Source organism: Erigeron canadensis, chromosome 2 (genome assembly GCF_010389155.1).
Source record: "Erigeron canadensis isolate Cc75 chromosome 2, C_canadensis_v1, whole genome shotgun sequence".
NCBI lineage: Eukaryota > Viridiplantae > Streptophyta > Magnoliopsida > Asterales > Asteraceae > Erigeron > Erigeron canadensis.
The window spans coordinates 24,452,271-24,472,009 of NC_057762.1; the positions used below are offsets into that span (position 1 = coordinate 24,452,271).

General features: G+C 34.5%; 4 protein-coding genes across 4 annotated transcripts; 2 read left to right on the forward strand and 2 right to left on the reverse strand.

Annotated features, from left to right (window-relative positions):
• Positions 1-2,836: 2,836 nt before the first annotated feature.
• On the forward strand, positions 2,837-7,605 carry LOC122588731 (probable protein S-acyltransferase 15). Its single transcript, XM_043760904.1, has 7 exons — positions 2,837-3,218; positions 5,219-5,311; positions 5,827-5,928; positions 6,004-6,075; positions 6,802-6,900; positions 7,034-7,129; positions 7,215-7,605. The coding sequence occupies exons 1-7, from the start codon at positions 2,946-2,948 to the stop codon at positions 7,308-7,310; spliced, it is 831 nt and encodes a 276-aa protein (XP_043616839.1). The 5' UTR covers positions 2,837-2,945; the 3' UTR covers positions 7,311-7,605.
• A 1,907-nt stretch (positions 7,606-9,512) lies between these two features.
• Positions 9,513-11,696, forward strand: LOC122589084 (thioredoxin-like 3-2, chloroplastic). The gene is made up of 5 exons (XM_043761328.1): positions 9,513-9,937; positions 10,847-10,921; positions 11,046-11,112; positions 11,324-11,341; positions 11,417-11,696. Exons 1-5 carry the CDS (start codon positions 9,597-9,599, stop codon positions 11,519-11,521), a joined length of 606 nt encoding a protein of 201 aa, XP_043617263.1. The 5' UTR covers positions 9,513-9,596; the 3' UTR covers positions 11,522-11,696.
• A 644-nt stretch (positions 11,697-12,340) lies between these two features.
• LOC122588898 (guanylate kinase 3, chloroplastic) lies at positions 12,341-13,498 on the reverse strand. Its single transcript, XM_043761118.1, has one exon. The coding sequence runs from the start codon at positions 13,420-13,422 to the stop codon at positions 12,562-12,564; it is 861 nt and encodes a 286-aa protein (XP_043617053.1). The 5' UTR covers positions 13,423-13,498; the 3' UTR covers positions 12,341-12,561.
• Positions 13,499-14,785: 1,287 nt separating this feature from the next.
• Positions 14,786-19,284, reverse strand: LOC122586736 (phenylalanine ammonia-lyase-like). Its single transcript, XM_043758726.1, has 2 exons — positions 18,797-19,284; positions 14,786-16,696 (listed from the first exon to the last, which is right to left on the reverse strand). Exons 1-2 carry the CDS (start codon positions 19,174-19,176, stop codon positions 14,947-14,949), a joined length of 2,130 nt encoding a protein of 709 aa, XP_043614661.1. The 5' UTR covers positions 19,177-19,284; the 3' UTR covers positions 14,786-14,946.
• Positions 19,285-19,739: the final 455 nt, after the last annotated feature.

The following is a 19,739-nucleotide window of genomic DNA, read 5'->3' on the forward strand; positions in this document are numbered from 1 at the left end:
TAGATTCGTATTCAAATGGTCGAAATGGGTTACTAAGAGGTGCAATATATTCATGTGGAGAGTTGCCATGGATAGAATTCCATCCTTGACAGCTCTTAAGGCTAGGAACTGCACCTTTGGCAGCTTGGATTGTGTATTATGTGAAGGGGCTAAGGAAACAACTGAACATATTTTGTGTTCGTGTGAGCTAGCATCGACGATTTGGTACAGGGTGAGTATGTGGTGCAAGGTAAGCCCGATATTCTTTTTTTCGGTCAAAGATATCTTCGATGTTGAAGAGCATGTCGTTCTACAAGGCAAGGTGAAGAAGATCTTTAAAGGAGTGGTTTTTGTCTCATGTTGGTGTTTGTGGAAAGCAAGAAATTACAAAAAATTCGAAGGAAAGAGCATCAATGCCGAAAAGGTTTTTTAAGATATCATTGCCACTAGTTACCTTTGGCTCAAGTTTAGATCGAAGTTTGGATCCATTAGTTGGCAAGATTGGGGTGTATTTAACGTATATAAGTAATTGTAAATTTGGTTGTACGAGAATTGGCCACTTCCTACATTGGGAAGTTGGCGAGTTGTGAATAAAAGTTTAATTTTCAAAAAAAAAGAAAAAGAAAACAAGGTAGAGAAACACATAAAAGTATAAGTAAAATCTATCTTCAGACAAATAAAGTTAAACAAATAATTTTAGCAAATGGGGCGAATTTCGCCCAATCTGCTCAATGTGATTTGTCCCTTCTGATGGGTGTCAATAAATAAATAATGGTGTCAATAGGAAGACCCGAAAGAAATCATTGGAAAAGCAAAGTAAATTCTAAAGGTGTGAAAAATCAAAGGAGGAAGGTGTGAAAAGTCAAAGGGGGAAGGTGGTCAATAGACCCTCCTCAGTAAATTTGAAAGGTGTGAAAAGTCAAAGGGGGAAAGTGGTCTATAGACCCTCCTTATGTGTTGAAAGGTGTGAAAGTCAAAAGGGGGAAGGGCGATGTATAGGGTTCGCCGAGAAGGGGGTTCGCCCAAGGGGCGCGGTGTGCGTGGCGAATGGGGGGTGAACCGGGTGACGTGGAGGCTAGGTCGCCCTTCTTTTCCTTCCACTCCGTTCGGTATTAGGTACTTATAATTTATAGACTTAACACACATAATGAGAGTATGATGATTCGGGTGATAAAAAGGACGATATTAACATCTTAGTAAGAAAAAAAAAAGAAATTACAGTGATATACTTGAATAACATAAAAACTCTGATAATATGTATTTAAAAATGAAAAAAACTTCAAAATTTGTTGTTATCCTAGATAATTCATAACTTTATGATACTTTCATTCTCAATATGTATGATAATGTTCACTTGACACAAAAAATGTCATTCGTATCCGTGTCCTGTCCTCCAAAGATGAACCAAAGATGAATTGAATAAGACGAATATCTGTTAGATTTTGTGGCGATCGACATCCATATAACTTAGTTGTCCGCTGAAATTTTAATTTATTATACATACATACATTATTTTATATACATTAATAATTCAATTATTTTTGTTTTGTGTTTCGACAAGTTTATATAAAGTAATAATTTATAAGATTATTATTGAAAAAAAATGAATTTTGTAGTTTTTACTTTGCTCGATTGATACTTATTCTCTCTCTATATATAATTCTCGTTCATGGGTTTCCGTGCGGTCTCCATTTTCTGCAACATTCACCCCTGTCGTTAAATGTTTTGTAATAATGGTCCCCATCAGCTAACGGCTGTTTTGTAATAATGGTCCCCATCAGCTAAGGGCTGTTAAGTTTTTTCTCAACATAGTCCCCGTCGTTAAAACTTTTGCAATATTGGTCCCCATTAGCTAACGATCTTTAAGTTCTATTAAGGTGTCTTTATAAACTTTCTGAAAGCAATGTTATGTCTCCCGAGGTAACGTCCGGGTTACATAACTAGTTTTGAATTAAATAAAATCAGTTATGTTAATGAATTTTTTTATGGTGTTTTGTTAATAAAAGTATTCAAAATTGTCGTTAACGTGTATAAATTAGTTTTATGTTTACCTAGAAGGTAGGCTTTTGATATCTCTTATATTGATAAAAGAGAATTGTTTCTAGAATTTTTTTCCTTATGTGGATGCTAACATTTTTTTAAAGCTATTTTCTAAAAATTTATGATGTCATAATTGTTTATCTTCATTTTCAAAAACTCTTTAAGTTCTTTATTTTCTACAAATTATTTTTCTTAAGTTCTTAATTTTAATTTTATATCTACCATTGATTTATGTTAGTTACTTTTTACTTTTTCATCACCCTAATCAGTTTACATATTAATTTTCATCTTTATAAGTATATTGTTATCTCCATATTAAAAAATAAACTCGTAATATATTGACAATAACAACGATACCCAATCCGGCAAAAGTCGAGTTTGGGAGAGGTAGAATGTAGACAACCTTACCCCTACATGAAGGTACAGAGGTTGCTTCCAAAATGATTTCTCGCCAAAAAGAAGCAAAAGATAGAGAGTGTAAAAATTTTAGTAACCATACATGTCGGTCGAATATCGTCTGACTACATTACAATTAGAGAAGAATAACAGACACCACATTACACTTTAGCGCAAAATGGACAATATATAGTAAAAAGGGCATTTAAACCTATTAAACAGTGGTATGTATAAAAACTTCCCTAAACCCCCTCCCAGCAAACCAAAGAAGCAAATAGGGTTGAACCAGACGGTCCGGGTTAAACCCGGGTTTATTAACAAGTATAAAAATATATAAAAAGATTTTTAATATAATTAATGAGATTAGGGGGAAAAAAAAAGTTCAATGAATCCCAAAATTAAGACAAGTTGTTGAAGACAAAATTGACCCAATTGAGAAAACTTCTTGTTCTTTCCCTTCGCCAAATATAAAGGGCGAAATCCATCTCCACACTCTCCCCAAAATCAAAATCAAAAGATAAAAATTAAAAATGCAATGGAAAAGATTTATATCAATACCAATACTAGCAGTTTTGTTACTAATGGAATTGGTTTATTATGGGACAGTTTTCATATTTCTTGAAGATTGGACAGGATTAGATAGCTCAACAGGTTTTACAAATATGGTGGTGTTTACTTTGTTGGCATCTTTTACTTTTTTCTCATTTTTAGTGTGTGTTCTTACTGATCCTGGTGGTGTTCCATCTGGGTATCTCCCTGATATTGAAAATAATGATGGGTCTGATCAAGAATCAAGAAAAGCTGTAAGATTTGTTATTCTTTTTCTTTCTTTTTGTTTAAAGTTTAAGTCTTTTTCGCATTTTTACGATAACTGTCTGCAGTCTTGAAAATTCTTGTGATTGACTTTATGTGTGTAATTTTGGGAAAAAGTCAAAGATGTTGTTTATTGTTAGGATGGTGTGATCAGGGTGTAAAATTGTAGGTATGATTACATGAAAATAGTTAAATCGTCTTCAAGATGGCCTAGTGGTGAGGTGCCTTATAGGTTTTAGAAGAAACTTGTTCGAATCTCGATAGGTAAACATCTTAGGCCAGGAAAAAAGTCAATGGCTAAGGTATTCTGGCTAGGCCGGGTAAATTAGAGCCAATGTTTTGACATTCCCGGACTCCCGGTAGCCTGAACAGGGATCTCTCTCTTTTAGCCGTTTACGTGGAAATAGCTAGGTTATCAATATATTGCATTAAAATTATTGTATGCAACTATTTCTATCTTATGACTGGTATCCTTATCAATCTGTACCATTTTAGTTTTATTAGAAATTGATCAAACTTTGACATAGTAAACCTGTTGGAACTATAAGAAAAAGTGCTTATTTGATTTGGGCTGGAAGGAGTATGAGTTCATCAAGGAAAGATAGTTATGCACTATAGGACTGACTCCAAGAGCACATTAATTGCACTATGTCTTGCACTTAACAGAAGAAAGCTAAAAAATCTAGATAGTTTTTTCTAACGGTCATCAACACCTGCGAAAATCAAATCTTAATTCTTTTACACAAAGTTGCGAAAATCAAATCTTAATCCTTTTACACAAAATTATGTAATTGTGTAGGAGAACTCTTGGTCAATAGGTGTTAGCGTGCACTATGGTTTTGTCATTTTGCTGAATGGTTTATATACCAACTTACCATTAGGTTCAGATATCATGAAACCAATGGAATTGTAAAAAACACAAATAACCACAAAATACAAAAAAATATATGTGGTCGGGTGTAAAAATGGTCTATGTCCGTGGCCACACAATGAGTCTCTTTATTGATTTGAACTTAGGGTTTACTGCTACGCAGAGATATTTAGAAGCTAAGAACTGGATTGTAATATTCACAGGGGTCAGCGTCAACCCAGCTCTATGTTCATAAATTATTGAAAAGGATGTGATTTCAGAATGTAGCATACTATACTCTCACGAACATAACGAGTCAAAAAAGTTGTGATACAATTAGGCTCATACACATCATGTTTAACGGTGTTTGAAAAATTTATGTTTTTAAGATTTTTAGTAACGTTGTTTAAGATAGGCTACAAAGTTGGTGAGTGATGCTTGCAAATATAGTGATGTGTGTCAGAGCTGGGCTAATGTCTCTAGTGATTATGTGTTGAATATTTTAATTGAATTTTTTTTGGTTTTCTTTTAATATGATAAAATGCTTTGGTGCTAATTATTGACATAAATGTCTCTAGATCTCTTATGAAGCATCAAGTTTTTTATAGCATAATGTTGTTACTATCTCTATAATTCTATTCTCCATAGTTTATAGGAACCACATGTGGCTACGTGACATATTAATGACAAAAGAAAAAGGCAGCCCGGCATTTAAGGTGCCGATGACTCTAAAGTTTATGTAATTTTGAGAAGTGGTTTCTCTATAATGATTATCAACTTAATACTAGATCAAGGATATGATCCATCATGAGAACTTATCTCGCTTAACAATCAACACTTATTAAGAGGTACAAAATAATGTAAGTTATTGTTGCCTGTATACATAGTAAATAGATTATTTTGTTAAAATAGGGAAGAAATCATTTAAGGTAATTAGTTGGGTGAAGAAGTAACTTGTCGAAATGATTAGGAAACTAATTGTGTTGTGTGTCTGTGTCCCCAAAGTTTCCAGTTATTGTTTTTTGTCTGGATAAGAATGTAATACAAATCAATGCATATATATTTTGAATATCTTGATCTTTTATTTTCTCTGTAATGTGTTAGTATTGGTGTGCTGATATCATATGATGCATATTTCAGGATGCACTTAAAAAGCCATGTGACAAATGTTCTGCATACAAGCCTCCAAGAGCACACCATTGTCGTACCTGTAGAAGGTGTGTTTTGAAAATGGTAGGTATGAAAGTAAATTAACCAACTTCATAGATCGAGAGGTATGGCTTGACCATTAAGGTCAAAGCTTCTCCTTTTGATATGTAACATAACTATCACCAAAAAATCATACAAAAAGTTGTGACCATTTCATGCCAAAGGTTCTTTCTTGGATGCCCCAATCAAAATCCAAAGTTTTATTAAAAAAATATTTGATTGTTGCTTTTCCTCCATAAGATTTCCCAGTTATTTGTTATCCAGTCAAATTAAATGTCAATTTTCTCAAAAAGTTGTAACCATTTTGTCTCGAAAGTCCTTTTCCTAGATGTTGTAATGTGGTGTAATTTACATCTTCAAAGTATTTGATTGCTTTGTGTTTTGATATTTGGCTGAATGTTAAACATTTATAGTAAATTATATATCTAATAAAAGATGAAATTTTGTCTGATCTTTACAACATAAGAAGCATATGTTCATATTTGAGTTTCGTAACATCTATATAATCATGATCTTGTCTCACGCCTAAATTTTTGTAGGATCATCACTGTACGTGGATAAACAATTGTGTTGGTCAAAGGAACTATAAAGCTTTTTTTCTTCTTGTTGCCTATGCAACTATTTCATGTCTTCATTCTGCGGTATGTTGGAAACCACTCTTCTAGATTGTTAATCCTTATAGACTTCCATTTTTGTAATAATTTTGAATCATGTAGGTTATAATCGTTGGTTCTGGATTTCAAAAGGATTGGGAGTCTGCTGGGATGACTGGCCTCAAATCCTTTTATGTAAGATTCGAATTATTTATTTTGATTATCTTTTGTTGTGTAAGGCATTAAAGTAGTGTGCGCAACCTGATTCCAGCTAGTGTTACAATGCTATATGCTAAGAATCTATGGTGAACATAGAACGCTTATGGTGATAGTGCATTAGTTAGAGCTCAAACGTTCTTCTTACACCATTTTAAAATGTCAAGAGGTCTAATAATGGCTTGGACGTGTTTCTAAAAAGTAATAAACCGCAACTTAAAAGAATCAGATAATCTTACAAGTAATAGCAGGGATAGTCGGGTAATATTACATGTGCTTAATAGCACTTATCTGTAGCAACTTCTTACTAGCTTTTTCGTATCCAACAATTTTTGTCGTCCTTTTTAATTAGAAATTTAGAAACATAATCAGTCTGTCAAGCACTATAAATACATTAGTTAAGTGTGACTTAATATGATCCGTTATGTAGCACATTTAAACACCTCCCAAGTGTCAAGTTACCAGGGTCCAACTCCTTTCAACTGTTACAAACATTGTCATTTTCCAACTCCCATCTATCCAAGAAAACAAGAAGATATGAATATGGTCTCAAAAATGACAGAAAGTTTCCCCTGTTTTAGGAATTTAACCATCATATATACATGATGAAAGGTCCTTTAATGTTAGAAGTCTGTTCAAAAACAACCTAGTACTTAAACAGTTAAACATGCTTACAGAGAAGACTTACCTGCTTATGTTTATCAGATCACTTCCGGAGCGATGATTTCTCTTTTAACTTTGACACTTGGAACCCTTTTGGGCTGGCACATATACTTGATGACGCACAACATGACAACGATAGAGGTAAAAAGTTATTCCTCATCATGATTATTGAAGATTTATATGTGTTTGAACAATGGTCAAATATTTCTTTTAAATTATTTGTTTGATTTTGCTTTGATGAAAAAAAAATCGGAAATTTTGTTTTTCTTTTCAGTATTATGAAGGGACTAGGGCAGCTTGGTTGGCGAAGAAGTCTGGACAAATTTATAAGCATCCTTATGATGTTGGTGTCTACAGAAATCTCACCATGGTACTGTCTATTTTCTCTATGTTATGCAAAGGTACATTTATCATGTATATACTACACATACTGATTTATTTTTGTTCATTGACAGATTTTAGGCCCAAACCTGTTGAAATGGCTATGGCCATCTGCATTGAGCCATGTCAAGGATGGAACAAGCTTTCCCACGATGCGGGATAGCTTATAATGTCGTTTTCACATAATATATTTCAAGTTTTGATATCATTTTTTCTATATGACTTGTGATCATGGAGGTAAATAGGAATGCAGCGAGTTCAATGGTGTTGAATCTGTACATGTGTCGGGGAGGAAAAATGTTTAATTTGTTTTTATTGATTTGGGTTTCTTACTACTTAGCTTAGATCGGTATTATCAATATGAATCAGATCACAGCTTCTAAAAACTTCTTTAAATTTGTATGACACTGTAACCATTTTAAGTCATAAGTTGTACAAGTATGGAAAGGAGACTGCTTACAGGAAGGATCATAAGAGTTGTTGCTGTAGTTTATTTGTGAGCATGATTGCATGAAGAGGTGATGTATGTACTTATGAACACGATCATATCTATTTATCTGATTGTTCATGAGCGTTGAAGAAAATCGTAATGGAAAATTTGGATGAAACAACCATGTGTTCATCATCCCCGTAGCAAAATGGAGAAATGTTATTCCGTGGACATCAGAGTTTGTAAGGTGATATTTGCAGATATGCATGACAAGTCTTTGCTATATTGATCATCTAAACACCTGGCGTTGAGAACACGGACAGTCTACTGCATCTATGCTTGTCAAAGCCAACATCTCCTACTTGCATCGCTTACGACTCGTGAAGACATCAAATTTTGTTTTTTGTGGTCTTTCTATAAGCTGTGAGTAGTTTAAAGATTGCAAGAAAGTTTGTCAGCAATAGCATCATAACATGTTCTACATGTCTCAACAAAAAGTAGTTTCTACTTCTTGTTATCTATCTACTTGCATACTACTAACCAACTTTAAAGCATTTGTTAGAAAAAAACATAAAAATGAGAGAACATTCTGGCAGAGACTATGTTAAACCAAAGTTGTAAATGAGTCGACTTGTTCTTTAGCTATTTCAGGTTTGTTAAAAAACCTAAACGTGTTCAAGCCTAAATTCAAGCCATGTAAAGAAAGCTGGAAATCGAATTAGCTAAACTCATTTAGACTCGCTAGCATAAAAAGTGTCAAATGGAAACTCCTATAATATCCGCATAGAAGTTTTTTAAAGAATAACATATAGAGTTGAACCCGAGTGTACAAAACTTTCAACTTGCTGAATTCTAAATTTCCATCGGATGAGGCCTCAGGTCCGAGCCTCATCTTAGGGATTTTCCTCCCGCCAGTTATTCCAAGACCCTTAATGATGGTAATAGGTGTAGTGTGTAAGATTATCCGGAGCAAGGCGTCATATCTCACATTCCCCCCCCCCCCCCCCCCCCGGAACGCCCCGGAAACGTCCGGAACATTGCCCCGAGCGGCGTTCTGGAGAGAGAAAGAGGGTGGGGCGTGAAGAATGGGACTAGAGAAAGAGGGCGTGAGAAATGAACTGATTGTACTGCCACACTCACTTTCCTTTAAAATTTTACCTGCCACACCACTCAATCACTGCCACTTTTCACTTTTCTTTATTTTTATGGGGCCCCTGAATTAATACTCCGTAATACATAATTAAATAAAGGGATTAGTTCCCTAGAATGTAAGAAACTTTGAACGAATGTCTATAGTGGGAAATAATTAAAGTTGTGTGTATTGTATGTAAACAACTTTGAAATAATGTTTATTGTATGTAAGAATTTCGTTTCAACCAATTACAATCTGACAAGTGGCACCTGTATATGGTTGTCACATATGTTTTCTTACATACAATAAACATTTTATCAAGTTGCTTACATACAATACACATAACTTTAGTTTTTTCCTACTATAGACATTCGGGCAAAGATAGTTACATTCCAGAAAACTAATCCCTTAAATAAATTGTGGATCCGTTGGAGGGGCTTCTATTTCTAAAGCCTTGCTCCAGGAGGAAAGTCCCATAATGATTAATATGCCACATGGCATGAGATGCTCCCATGAAGGGCTTTAGAGAAAACCTTGCTCCTCATATTCTAAGTGTAAGTTCAAGGTCTGTATATTGTCTGTTTAGATGCAGCGAGAGTTTTTGATAATGGAAAAAAAAAAGAATTTTATTAATGAAAAAAATGGACATTTGAACAACTCTGTCTATTGGTTTTATCATTTGTATAGGAACATAATTATTTAAAAGCATTTATAAAAGATTAAAAACCACCAACCCCTTGAAAACCCGAAAGATACAAGAGTTGTATAAACAAAAACTTACATATATAAGTATATTTTCCGCTTACATGTCCATTTCCATTTATTTAGTCTTCCTCAAATATCCCGTCAAACAAATATCAATCAGATCGACTAACAAACAACCCAATTCAAATCATGGCAATCGCAGCCTCATTTGTATCCATTTCACCAAAATCACTTATTCATCCATCCACTAATCATCATCTTGTCTTTTCAACACCAAATTCTTACGAGTATTATTGTTATTCTTTCTTTTTCAACACTAACGATAACAATAGTAAAAATGTAAATGGATTGCATATGAAATCGTTTTCTAATATTAGACAGCACGTTTCTCGTATTGGTGATAATTATTTGTCTTCCCCTACTGCTGCTGATTCTGTTTCGGTCGAGCTGAAACCAATTTTAAATGAAGCTCAGTTTGATCAAGTCATTTCTGATGCTCAACTTCTTGATGAATCAGTTATCATTTTATGGTAAATGTTTTTATGTTGGGTTGTTTTTTCCCTTTTTTGATTTGCCTATGTTTTACTAATTGTTGTCATATGTATTTAAACTTGTTTATGTACAAGGCATAAATATTTGTACATGTATCCAACTTTAGTATGAAATCTATTCTATATATCCAACTTAACTTTTAAATATTGATATTGTATGTATCATGTGGTTTTAATGAGATTTGAGATATAAACCTGCCAAATGCCAACTCTTATTATGCTGCTGTGTGTAATACTTTCTAAAAAAGGCCAATTAAATAGGCACAATAGAGGTTTTCAGATTTGGATGTACACATAGCGAAAAGACGGGAGGTTTTTTTCTATCATTTAGATAGAATCAGGAAGCAGTCTCTGTACACTGTTGTGGTGGAGGCAAGACTGATTACATCTCAACCTCCCCCAGGCCCCAAGAAGACGTCATTGGGTGTTTATACTACTTACATAGCGAAATAGACAAGATTTGTCCCGCTTTCATGTACTACTCCCTTTGATATTAGTTTAATGCATTTATGGGTGTGTTAACTTTGGATTATCTTTCCTTTTTTTCTTCTTATCGGGTTTATGGAAATTCAAAAAGTGGATAAACTCATATACTTTCAGTTTTTCACCATGTATAACCTTATATAATAAGCTGAAGCTCATAAGCCTGTGAAAATGAGGTTAGTGTCTTTTTGAATTTTGAATTTTTGTGAAGTGGCTTAAAAATACTTGGTCCTTTAGTAATTGCATATATTTTGGGGTGAAGAGAGTACATGATATGTTTTATGTTTTGCTATTTCTGGTACTACACTACTACATAATTCCTTGGTTATGGACATCAAAAGGTTTGTATTGTTGAAATCACCAATAACTGTTGGGTGAATTTACGTTTTTTTAATGTGTTTTTAGGATGGCAAACTGGTGCAGAAAATGTATATATTTGAAACCGAAGTTGGAAAAATTGGCAGCTTCTTATCACCCAAGGTTGAACATTATGACTTTTTACCCATGTATAGAAAAGATGTAGTATACAACTAATGTATTAAATATAAGAGACCGGTATTTCAGCCATATTTCTTATATTAGCATCTTCCTGTGTTAAAAACAGAGTACGGTTTTATTGTATCGATGTCAACAACGTCCCGCATAAGCTTGTAGTTCGTGCTGGGGTCACTGTAAGTTTCTGATGGTAACAAAAGTACTTCATTGTTATCCACGAGCTATAATTTTTTTCGTATTAGGCAGAAAGCAACTGCAGAAAACTTGTCGTAAATTTGCCTTGTTCTTTCTTTTATCTTGCACCATTTGCAGACAATTTGATCTAACCCCTGACTTCTGCAATTTCATGTTAATTTGACTCTCTTTCGGGATCTGTAAACCATGCAGAAAATGCCAACTATACAGGTGTGTATAACTGATTTTACATAGAATTTACTCATATGCAAGTTGTTCTAATGAGGTTCTGGTATGGTATTACAGCTCTGGAAGGATAGCAAGAAACAGGCAGAAGTGATTGGAGGTCACAAAGCGTATTTAGTTGTTAATGAGGTTCGTGAAATGATAGAGGGCGAAGGACAGCCGTAATTTTTTGTTTTAGTTCTCCATTCATTCTCAGTTTTGTTTCCAAAATTGGACAGGGAATAGAAAGCAGTCACTTTGTTGTTGTTGGTTTTGTATGTATGTATTAGATTGGAGAGACTAAACAATAAACCCGTTTTTGTCACAGGCATTTTATATAGCAAGTTACATGTCCAAACCACCTGCATTGTTACGGTTTATAGTAATACCACATCAATTTTGTCAATTATAACATACATGCCCATATCTCAGATGCATTCCTTTGTTCTCATTTAGGAGTCAAGGGTGACGCCCCTGTGATCATATATCTGATGTATAGGTGGCAATTCCGACCACTCCCTTGGTCACTTGTAAGGAGGTCAATTCGAATTAGTGTTTAACATCTAACCAGTCCAATGGTTGCCAATGGGATTGGTGGCCTACTGGTAAGTTACTTGTATCTTGGGTTTCCTACCAGGGTTCAATTAATGGGAGGAAAGCATATTTTCATGAAGTTATAGATTCCAGACTAGTCATTCGAGTTAGTTTAGAAGTGGGAGCAGGAATGTAGGATAGTTCGTCGTTAAAAAAAAACTACCAACCGGTAAAATAGGTTGAAAGTCAAAATTTTTATTGAGATAATGCAAAACAAAGCTACTTGGTTTTCCATGGAAGCTATCAATTAGTCTTTCAGGTTCAAATCATGGCCCCTTGTCAAGTAAACACTTACCCTACCGTTTTAGTCTCGCTGCCAGTGCATATAGGTCAACTGACACTCGAGATCATGCAAAACTAAGGTGTCATTCAAGATGAATCAGATAGAAAAACATTTACAATAGCTAATAGTTAAGGCTTAAAAATGAAGTCAAATTCATATATGAACTTTTTATAGCATTCACAAAAGCACAAATCCTGCCATAAAGTCATGCCAGAAGCAACAAACTTTGTATCACAATTAATGACAAAGTATTCTACATACCAAGTCTAACTACTTCAATAACCAGATAACCATACTACTTAAACTAACAAGTAACGAACCACACGAAAAGGTAAAAAGATCAAACCACCTAAACAACTGCCCTCCTCTGCAAAACTTTAGCTTTTTCAGCATCAATAATCGACTCGACCCTCTGCACACAACTCTCCAACTTCCCTTGAGCATTCACAACAACATAATCAAAATTCTTCATTTGTCTCAACTCCTCTTTAGCCGTTGCAACTCTCACAAGCAACGACTCTTTACTCTCCGTTTTCCTATCAATTAACCTCATTACTAACTCACTCTCACTCTCTGCAACTAAAAACACAAAAACCGCCGAATCACCAAGTATTTTCCTCAACGTAGCCGCACCTTGTATATCAACTCTCAACACGATATCATACCCTTTCGCCATATAATCCCTAATTTGTCGTTTCGGTATCCCTTTATACTCGCCGTAAACTAACGCATACTCCAAAAACTCATCATTTTCAACCATTTTTAAAAAATCATCTTTACCCATAAAGAAATAATCTTTCCCATCAACCTCACCAGCTCTCATTGCCCTACTAGTTGCAGTAACAACAAAGTGAATATTTTCTCTTTTTTCTCTCAGGCATTTTATCAAACAGTCTTTGCCCACACCACTTGGCCCACTTATAACAATGATCAGAGGTCTTGGGGTTGGGATAATGGGCTGAGTACTGAATGATGAGCCCAAAGACGATTCAAGGGCCCTGTATAGTTCGGCCCGGTCGGCGGATTCCACCGCCGGAATTGAAACGCCGGCGGGTTTCCGAATTGGGTCACCCATTTTGGGGATTGATGAAAAGGGTGATTTGATTAGGGTTTGTTTGTTGAATCTGTTGATGAGAAGTAATGGGTTGGTGCGGGTTTTGGTTAGGGAAAATGGGTTGAGATTGTTGAAGAAAAATCTTGGAATTATCATGGAGATCGAATTTGGGGTTTTTCACGGATTGATTTTGTAGAGAATTTATTTATGTTTTTCTTTGAATGAAATCTGTGAGCGATTTGGGGAGGTATTTACACTGTTTCATTTACACCCCTTCGCTTATGCTTGAATTTACATTTATTACTAGAAATAATTGACGTTTAAGTCTTTAAGAGGCAAGTTTTTTTCTTTAAACGTGTTGTTAATATCTCTAATCCAAAAATTATTAAAAATTTATACTTGTCTATTGCTCAAAGTATGTTTGTATTTGTCAAATTTTTTTTTTTTTTTTTTTTTTTTTATGTTTGTCTCTATTTAAGGATGTGTTTATAGCATGTTAGGAAAAAAAAAGGGTAATGATTTATGATAATGTGAAAAAACGTAACGAAATATAAATACGTTTGTATGTATGAGGTTAGATTAAGTTATATTAAAAAATTTATAAAAATTTTAAAATTTGTAAGAAATGACATGACAACTAAGGACAACATTTGATTGATGAACATTTACCTCACTTGAGCCACGATAAGGTTAAATGGATAAATTATAGTTATAAGCCCAACTAATCAAGAGGCATTCTTAATTTTATCCAAGGTTTTGAGTTCGATCCTTAAAGATGACAAACTTTGGGGTTTTTCTCTCTGAATACTTGTAATGGCCCATGGTCAATATCTCGTTGTCTAGGGTACGTGCAAGACTTCACCATTATACGGTGAGGTTTCTAAAATGCCATATACCGATTAAATGTTAAAAGTAAAATGTTCTATGCAATGGACATTAATGTGTGTGAGTGGAATTAAGCATGGGTAAAACCATAATGCTATCACTACTTTTAATTATTAGTAAATAATTTTGTAAATTAATAAATTTAGATGATCCATGACCATTACTATAATTTATAAAATTTATATATAGATAGGCTCAAAGGCCATAACCTTGTTTTCTTTGTCTAAATTTCTTTCTGGTTTAACTTTATGTTTGAACATAGCAGGTAAGTTTTGTTCCTTTAACCTCAACAAAATAATCTCAAATCTTGTATTTCGTTGATATTTAGTCCCACCATGCCGGTTTTCCATTGCTTTTGTTGTCAGTTTGATTAGCTTTTCTAGTTGATTTAGAAACAAGAATTTGGCTAAACTTTAATGTCTGTCCACCTTTTAGTTAACTTGGTTGTACGGTACCAGTCTATCAAACTCTCAAGAAACCAAACATATATATTTATTGTGTTAAAAAAAAAAAAAATACTTAGCGAGTGTCTGAATCTCTGTTTTATTGTTAATTATGGAATTGAAATCTCTCCTTGCTATAATCTTTTTTGGGCCAAAAATAAAACTTTTAGTTATTTTTGAGAAACAACGTATTCAATAACAATAACAGAAAACTTTATATAACAATTTGAGGATACAACAGATTTAAAAGTTACAAAATCCACAATGTATCTATCAAATTAACTTTAAATATAAAATTTGTCATTTCATGTATACAAACGCACATAATTAATCCACATGAATTCACCTTCACTTATGAAATGGGAAGCGGGGTTCCATCCCACATCTTGAGGCAATCGAGCAATGGATCGATCAATTTCCCAGCACAAATCGCTGAGAATACTTTATCAAACTCCTCCCCAGGCGACACCGTCTTCTCCCCTGTCAAGTAGCCCGTTTCAAGCTCCGACCTCACGAACTTATACAATGGATATGACCTACATTCCTCAATCCTGTTGAATATGGCTAGCTTTCCGCTTTCGTGATCAACTCTGGTGTTTTCGACTTCTTTTGGCAAAAGGGCTTTGAGTTCTTCCTCAAAAGCCCCGATTTTATGGAATATTGATGTGTTGGAGTCCATTTCAGCTTCATTGTTTGCAAGTGCATGATCAACTATGACTTGCCTTAGCTTTTGCATAAGAGGGTAAGTAGCACTACATGGGTCGTCAATGTATGAAAATACATGCTCACGGTCTACGACTTTGAGTAAGTCTTTTTCACAAAACCGAGACGGGTGAAGCTCATTGTTAGGACCCATGGTCAAGGCTTTCTTAGCCACTTGGCTAACTACATTCTTGACGGTCGACTTGAGGTTCTCTTCCAAGTGCCTCAAGTCGACTGCTTGGCATAGTGCCACCAAGTAAGTCGATGACATGAGCTTTAGAATCTCAACAGATTCAGCTGTTTTTCGTGATGAAATCAACCCCAATGAGTTAACATCTTGGTTATGTTGCTCCGCACTTTGCACATGATTGGTTACAGGGTTAGACAGGAACTGAAGTTCCGAGCAATAGGCTGCCATAGCAATCTCAGCCCCTTTGAAGCCGTAATCCAGACTTGGATTACGGCCTCCAGAGAGATTTGATGGCAGCCCATTATTGTAAAAATCATTTACAAGCTCGGAGAATTGTGCAAACATGAGCTTTCCAATTGATCCAATGGCTAAACGAGTGTTATCCATTGATACACCTATTGGGGTACCTTGAAAATTTCCTCCATGAAGTGCCATATTTCTTGAAACATCAATCAATGGGTTATCATTCACCGAATTGATCTCTCTTTCAATCGACTTTGTAGACGTACGAATCACCTCAATAAGCGGGCCAAGCCATTGTGGTGATGTGCGAAGAGCATAACGATCTTGTTTGGGCTTTTGAAGTGGATCCATTTCATGAACCTTTTTAGCTTCTTTTACATAAGAGCTACCATCCAATATATGCTCCATTATTGCCGCGGCCTCAATCTGGCCGGGGTGATGCTTGAGTTTATGGGTCAGATGATCCGTAAACTCAGGTTTTCCTTGCATAACTTCCGCAAATATAGCTGACAACACCTCAGCTAAAACCGCAAGTATATTAGCTTCAAAAAGAACCACCGAAGCCATGCCCGACCCCACGGCGGTCCCATTAACCAATGCAAGTCCTTCTTTAGGTTGTAGCTCAAAAAACCCGGTATCAATCTCTGCTTTGTGAAATGCGGTGGCAGCATCTAGCAATTCTCCGGTGGGTCCAACGGCTTTAGAGTTAGGACGACCGGTCAAGATTCCGGCAATGTATGATAATGGCACTAGGTCACCGGAGGCAGTGATTGTGCCACGGAGAGGTAAGCATGGGGTGATGTTATGGTTGAGAAAACTTGTGATGGCTTCCAAGATTTCGAACCGAATGCCGGAGTAGCCTTGAAGAAGAGTGTTGATTCTGACCAACATGGATGCTCTTGTGGCAGATTGCGGCAGTGTGTGGTCGGATTCCGTTCCATTACCAAAGATTCCGGCGTTTAAGAACCTGATTTGCCATTATTAACAAGAATAGTATTAGTTCATGTCATAAATTATATATATACTCCGTATTATATATGTTAAATATTGTGTCACATGAATACAAATTCCAACATTTTAGTGCAACAAAATGTCAATTAATGCCATTTTGACAAAATCAGCCACATAAAAAAATTCCATTTAGTACGGTGTCATCATTGGCTGGCAAGATTCTCGATTTTTTTAATATTTATCTGAAAGCTACAATTTTATTTTTATCTGTAAACTGTAATAAAATATGATATTTCTTTTTTAAAGTATGTTAAAAAAAGATTTTAAGACCGGTTCCAATAAGTTTGTATATATGGATATAAGTTACAAATACAATAAGGTATTAGTTGATTTCATATGATTAATATAAAGGTATTGATTCATTAAATAAATACTTGTAATGTTTTAAGTTGACAAGGATTGCAGTGATAAATTTTGACAAATTGATAAGTTTTGTCAAAAAAAGATAGACCAACTCAAACATGTCATGCGGCGTTCAAAAAAATTAACAAAACTTATCAAATTTTTCAAATTGTGAGTGGCAAGGAAACTAAAAGGGCTAAAACTTGTCAAAATACAAAAATAATAATAATAATAATAATAATAATAATAATAATAATAATAATAATAATAATAATAATAAGTAATTTGCTATTGTGAAAAAAGAAACCAAAAAAAGCCACAATCGGCTCCACTAGAACGATGGATACCAACTGTCAAAATATACGGTGCAAGGGAACCAATGTGTCAAAATGAAGCCAATAAAAAGCACCCAGTAGAAAAACCGATTACACAGTTGCCCCTACTATTCTTATTTGCGAAAAAGATTTATAAAGTGTATTCCAAATTTTGAAAATTTAGATATCGATATGAGAATTCAAAAACTCGGTTTTGCAACTCGCATTTTCGTGTTGTGATTGAATAATTAGCGGATTCAAATAGAGATATTTTAAACACCCTTGTTATATATTGACTACTTTTCTTTTAAACTTATTACAAATAATGCTATTTACTATAATTTGTGTTTCTTACAAAATGAAGCAACAACAAAGTAAATTAAATATATATTTGTGTCATTTTACTTTAAACAATTTATGAAATTAACTAATATTAATACTTAGTCAACAAAAAAAAAGCTATAGCTTTAGTAGTCGACCTAGCCCACCAACTTAAACATAAAGAGTCTTTATCTAAACTTACCAACCAAATTAATAAACTTATTATTATCCTTTTAGCTAGATAATAAAAATATATATATATATATGTCAATCATATAAGCCACAAGCCAGTACGTATTCAGTTAAGTTGTTCATCAACGTACCCTAACTTTTTGTGTCATTCATCCATTTTAGTCTTAAAATGAAACTTTTGTATATAAAATGATGATTTAGTTACTACTTTATTATTGCATGAAAAGAGTTCACCTACATACTTAATTAACCTATGAAAATGACTCCAAGGAATATTTCAACCGTCATATAGTATAATCCTTTCATCAAGTTTGAAAGGCTGGTTGGATTTGATCCGCTACTAGATTTACATCATACGCAACAAAAGCGAGAAAAATGAACTTTTAATTCACTCTACCCACGACATATATAGTAAAACTTCGCTATCATTCATGCAAGCCACGAGTTTTAGGGACATATCAGACGCTACTACTAGGTTGCACCTACTTGACTTGAAACCTTGCGTGTTTAATTACCAAGTTATCATCTTACACAACTATTGAAGATCACATATAATTACAGTAATTTCTTATTTTGTTGAAGTAAAAAGTCATTAAAAATTAATGTAATACATTTAGTCGGAATACGTAATCAAAATAATCTCATATTACATATTAATCTACACAAGTTGTTAATTTGCTATTAAAAGTTAATGTAACGCATTAGCTAGTTAATAATTAATAAATGTACAAAAGTTGTCAATTTGTTTTTCGGATATCCCTATTTTCAAACTACATTTCCTAAAAGATATCAAACAATGTAAGATCATGTTAGGTGTCCCATTAGATTATACATTACATAGATATTTGGATAAGGTATATTATTGTAAATGATAATTATATATATACCTAATGAGCTCTTGTTGAAGAGCACCACCATTCTTGGTTCTCCGGTGAGACGTGGCACCAAAACCGGTAGTGACACCATATGTATCTCCACCTTTCATCATGCTATCCATCACCCAATCACTACTAGCCTTAACTCCAGCACGAGCTGATTCGGATAACTCCACCTTGACATCAGCCGCATTCTTGGTGGCGATCGCTGCTACCTGAGCAATAGTCAGCGTTTCGCCACCAAGTTTAACCACAGGATTCCTATACTCCTCCACCATTTTCTTCACCTCATCAAGGTGGCTCCCACTTAATGCCGCCGCGGCCAAACCCCAATTCAATGGATCTTTCATGCATAGACTCTCATTTTTGCCATTTCCATTAACATGCTCCATTTAACTTTTTTTGTATTTTTTGACAATCTAATAAATATTTTCGTAAAAAAAATGTATTTTTGGTAAGAATCGAGAGTAAGGAAAAAAGTGTTGTGGGTAGGAAATTATGAAGCTATGAAAGCTAGAAATTTCCTGAGGTGAAATGTTGGATATGAAGGTGTTTATATAGAACATTTAGTTGTAGTTTTGGCAGGCCGGTGTGTTGGTTGGAAAGTGTCCACCGCCGTCCGATCGGTCATGAATATTGACGGCAATCTATGATGCCACGTCAAGGTTGCAATGGGGACAAAAAAGTTCGTGCACATAGTATGTTTTGATGTTTTCTTTATAATGTTTATGGACTAAGGCAAATATTAATTTGTCAATGGATATATCAATTTGTGGATAACATAATCTAAGCAATGATTTATTACATAACAATTCTAAATCGTATATTATTGGTTACGAAGTTCTTTAGTATGCCACTTGTAAGCCACTTTGGTATGACTTATTTATTGATTGCATAATTCCTTTTTAAGTACTTAATGAGATATAACTTGATGGTTATCATCAATAGGTTTTGT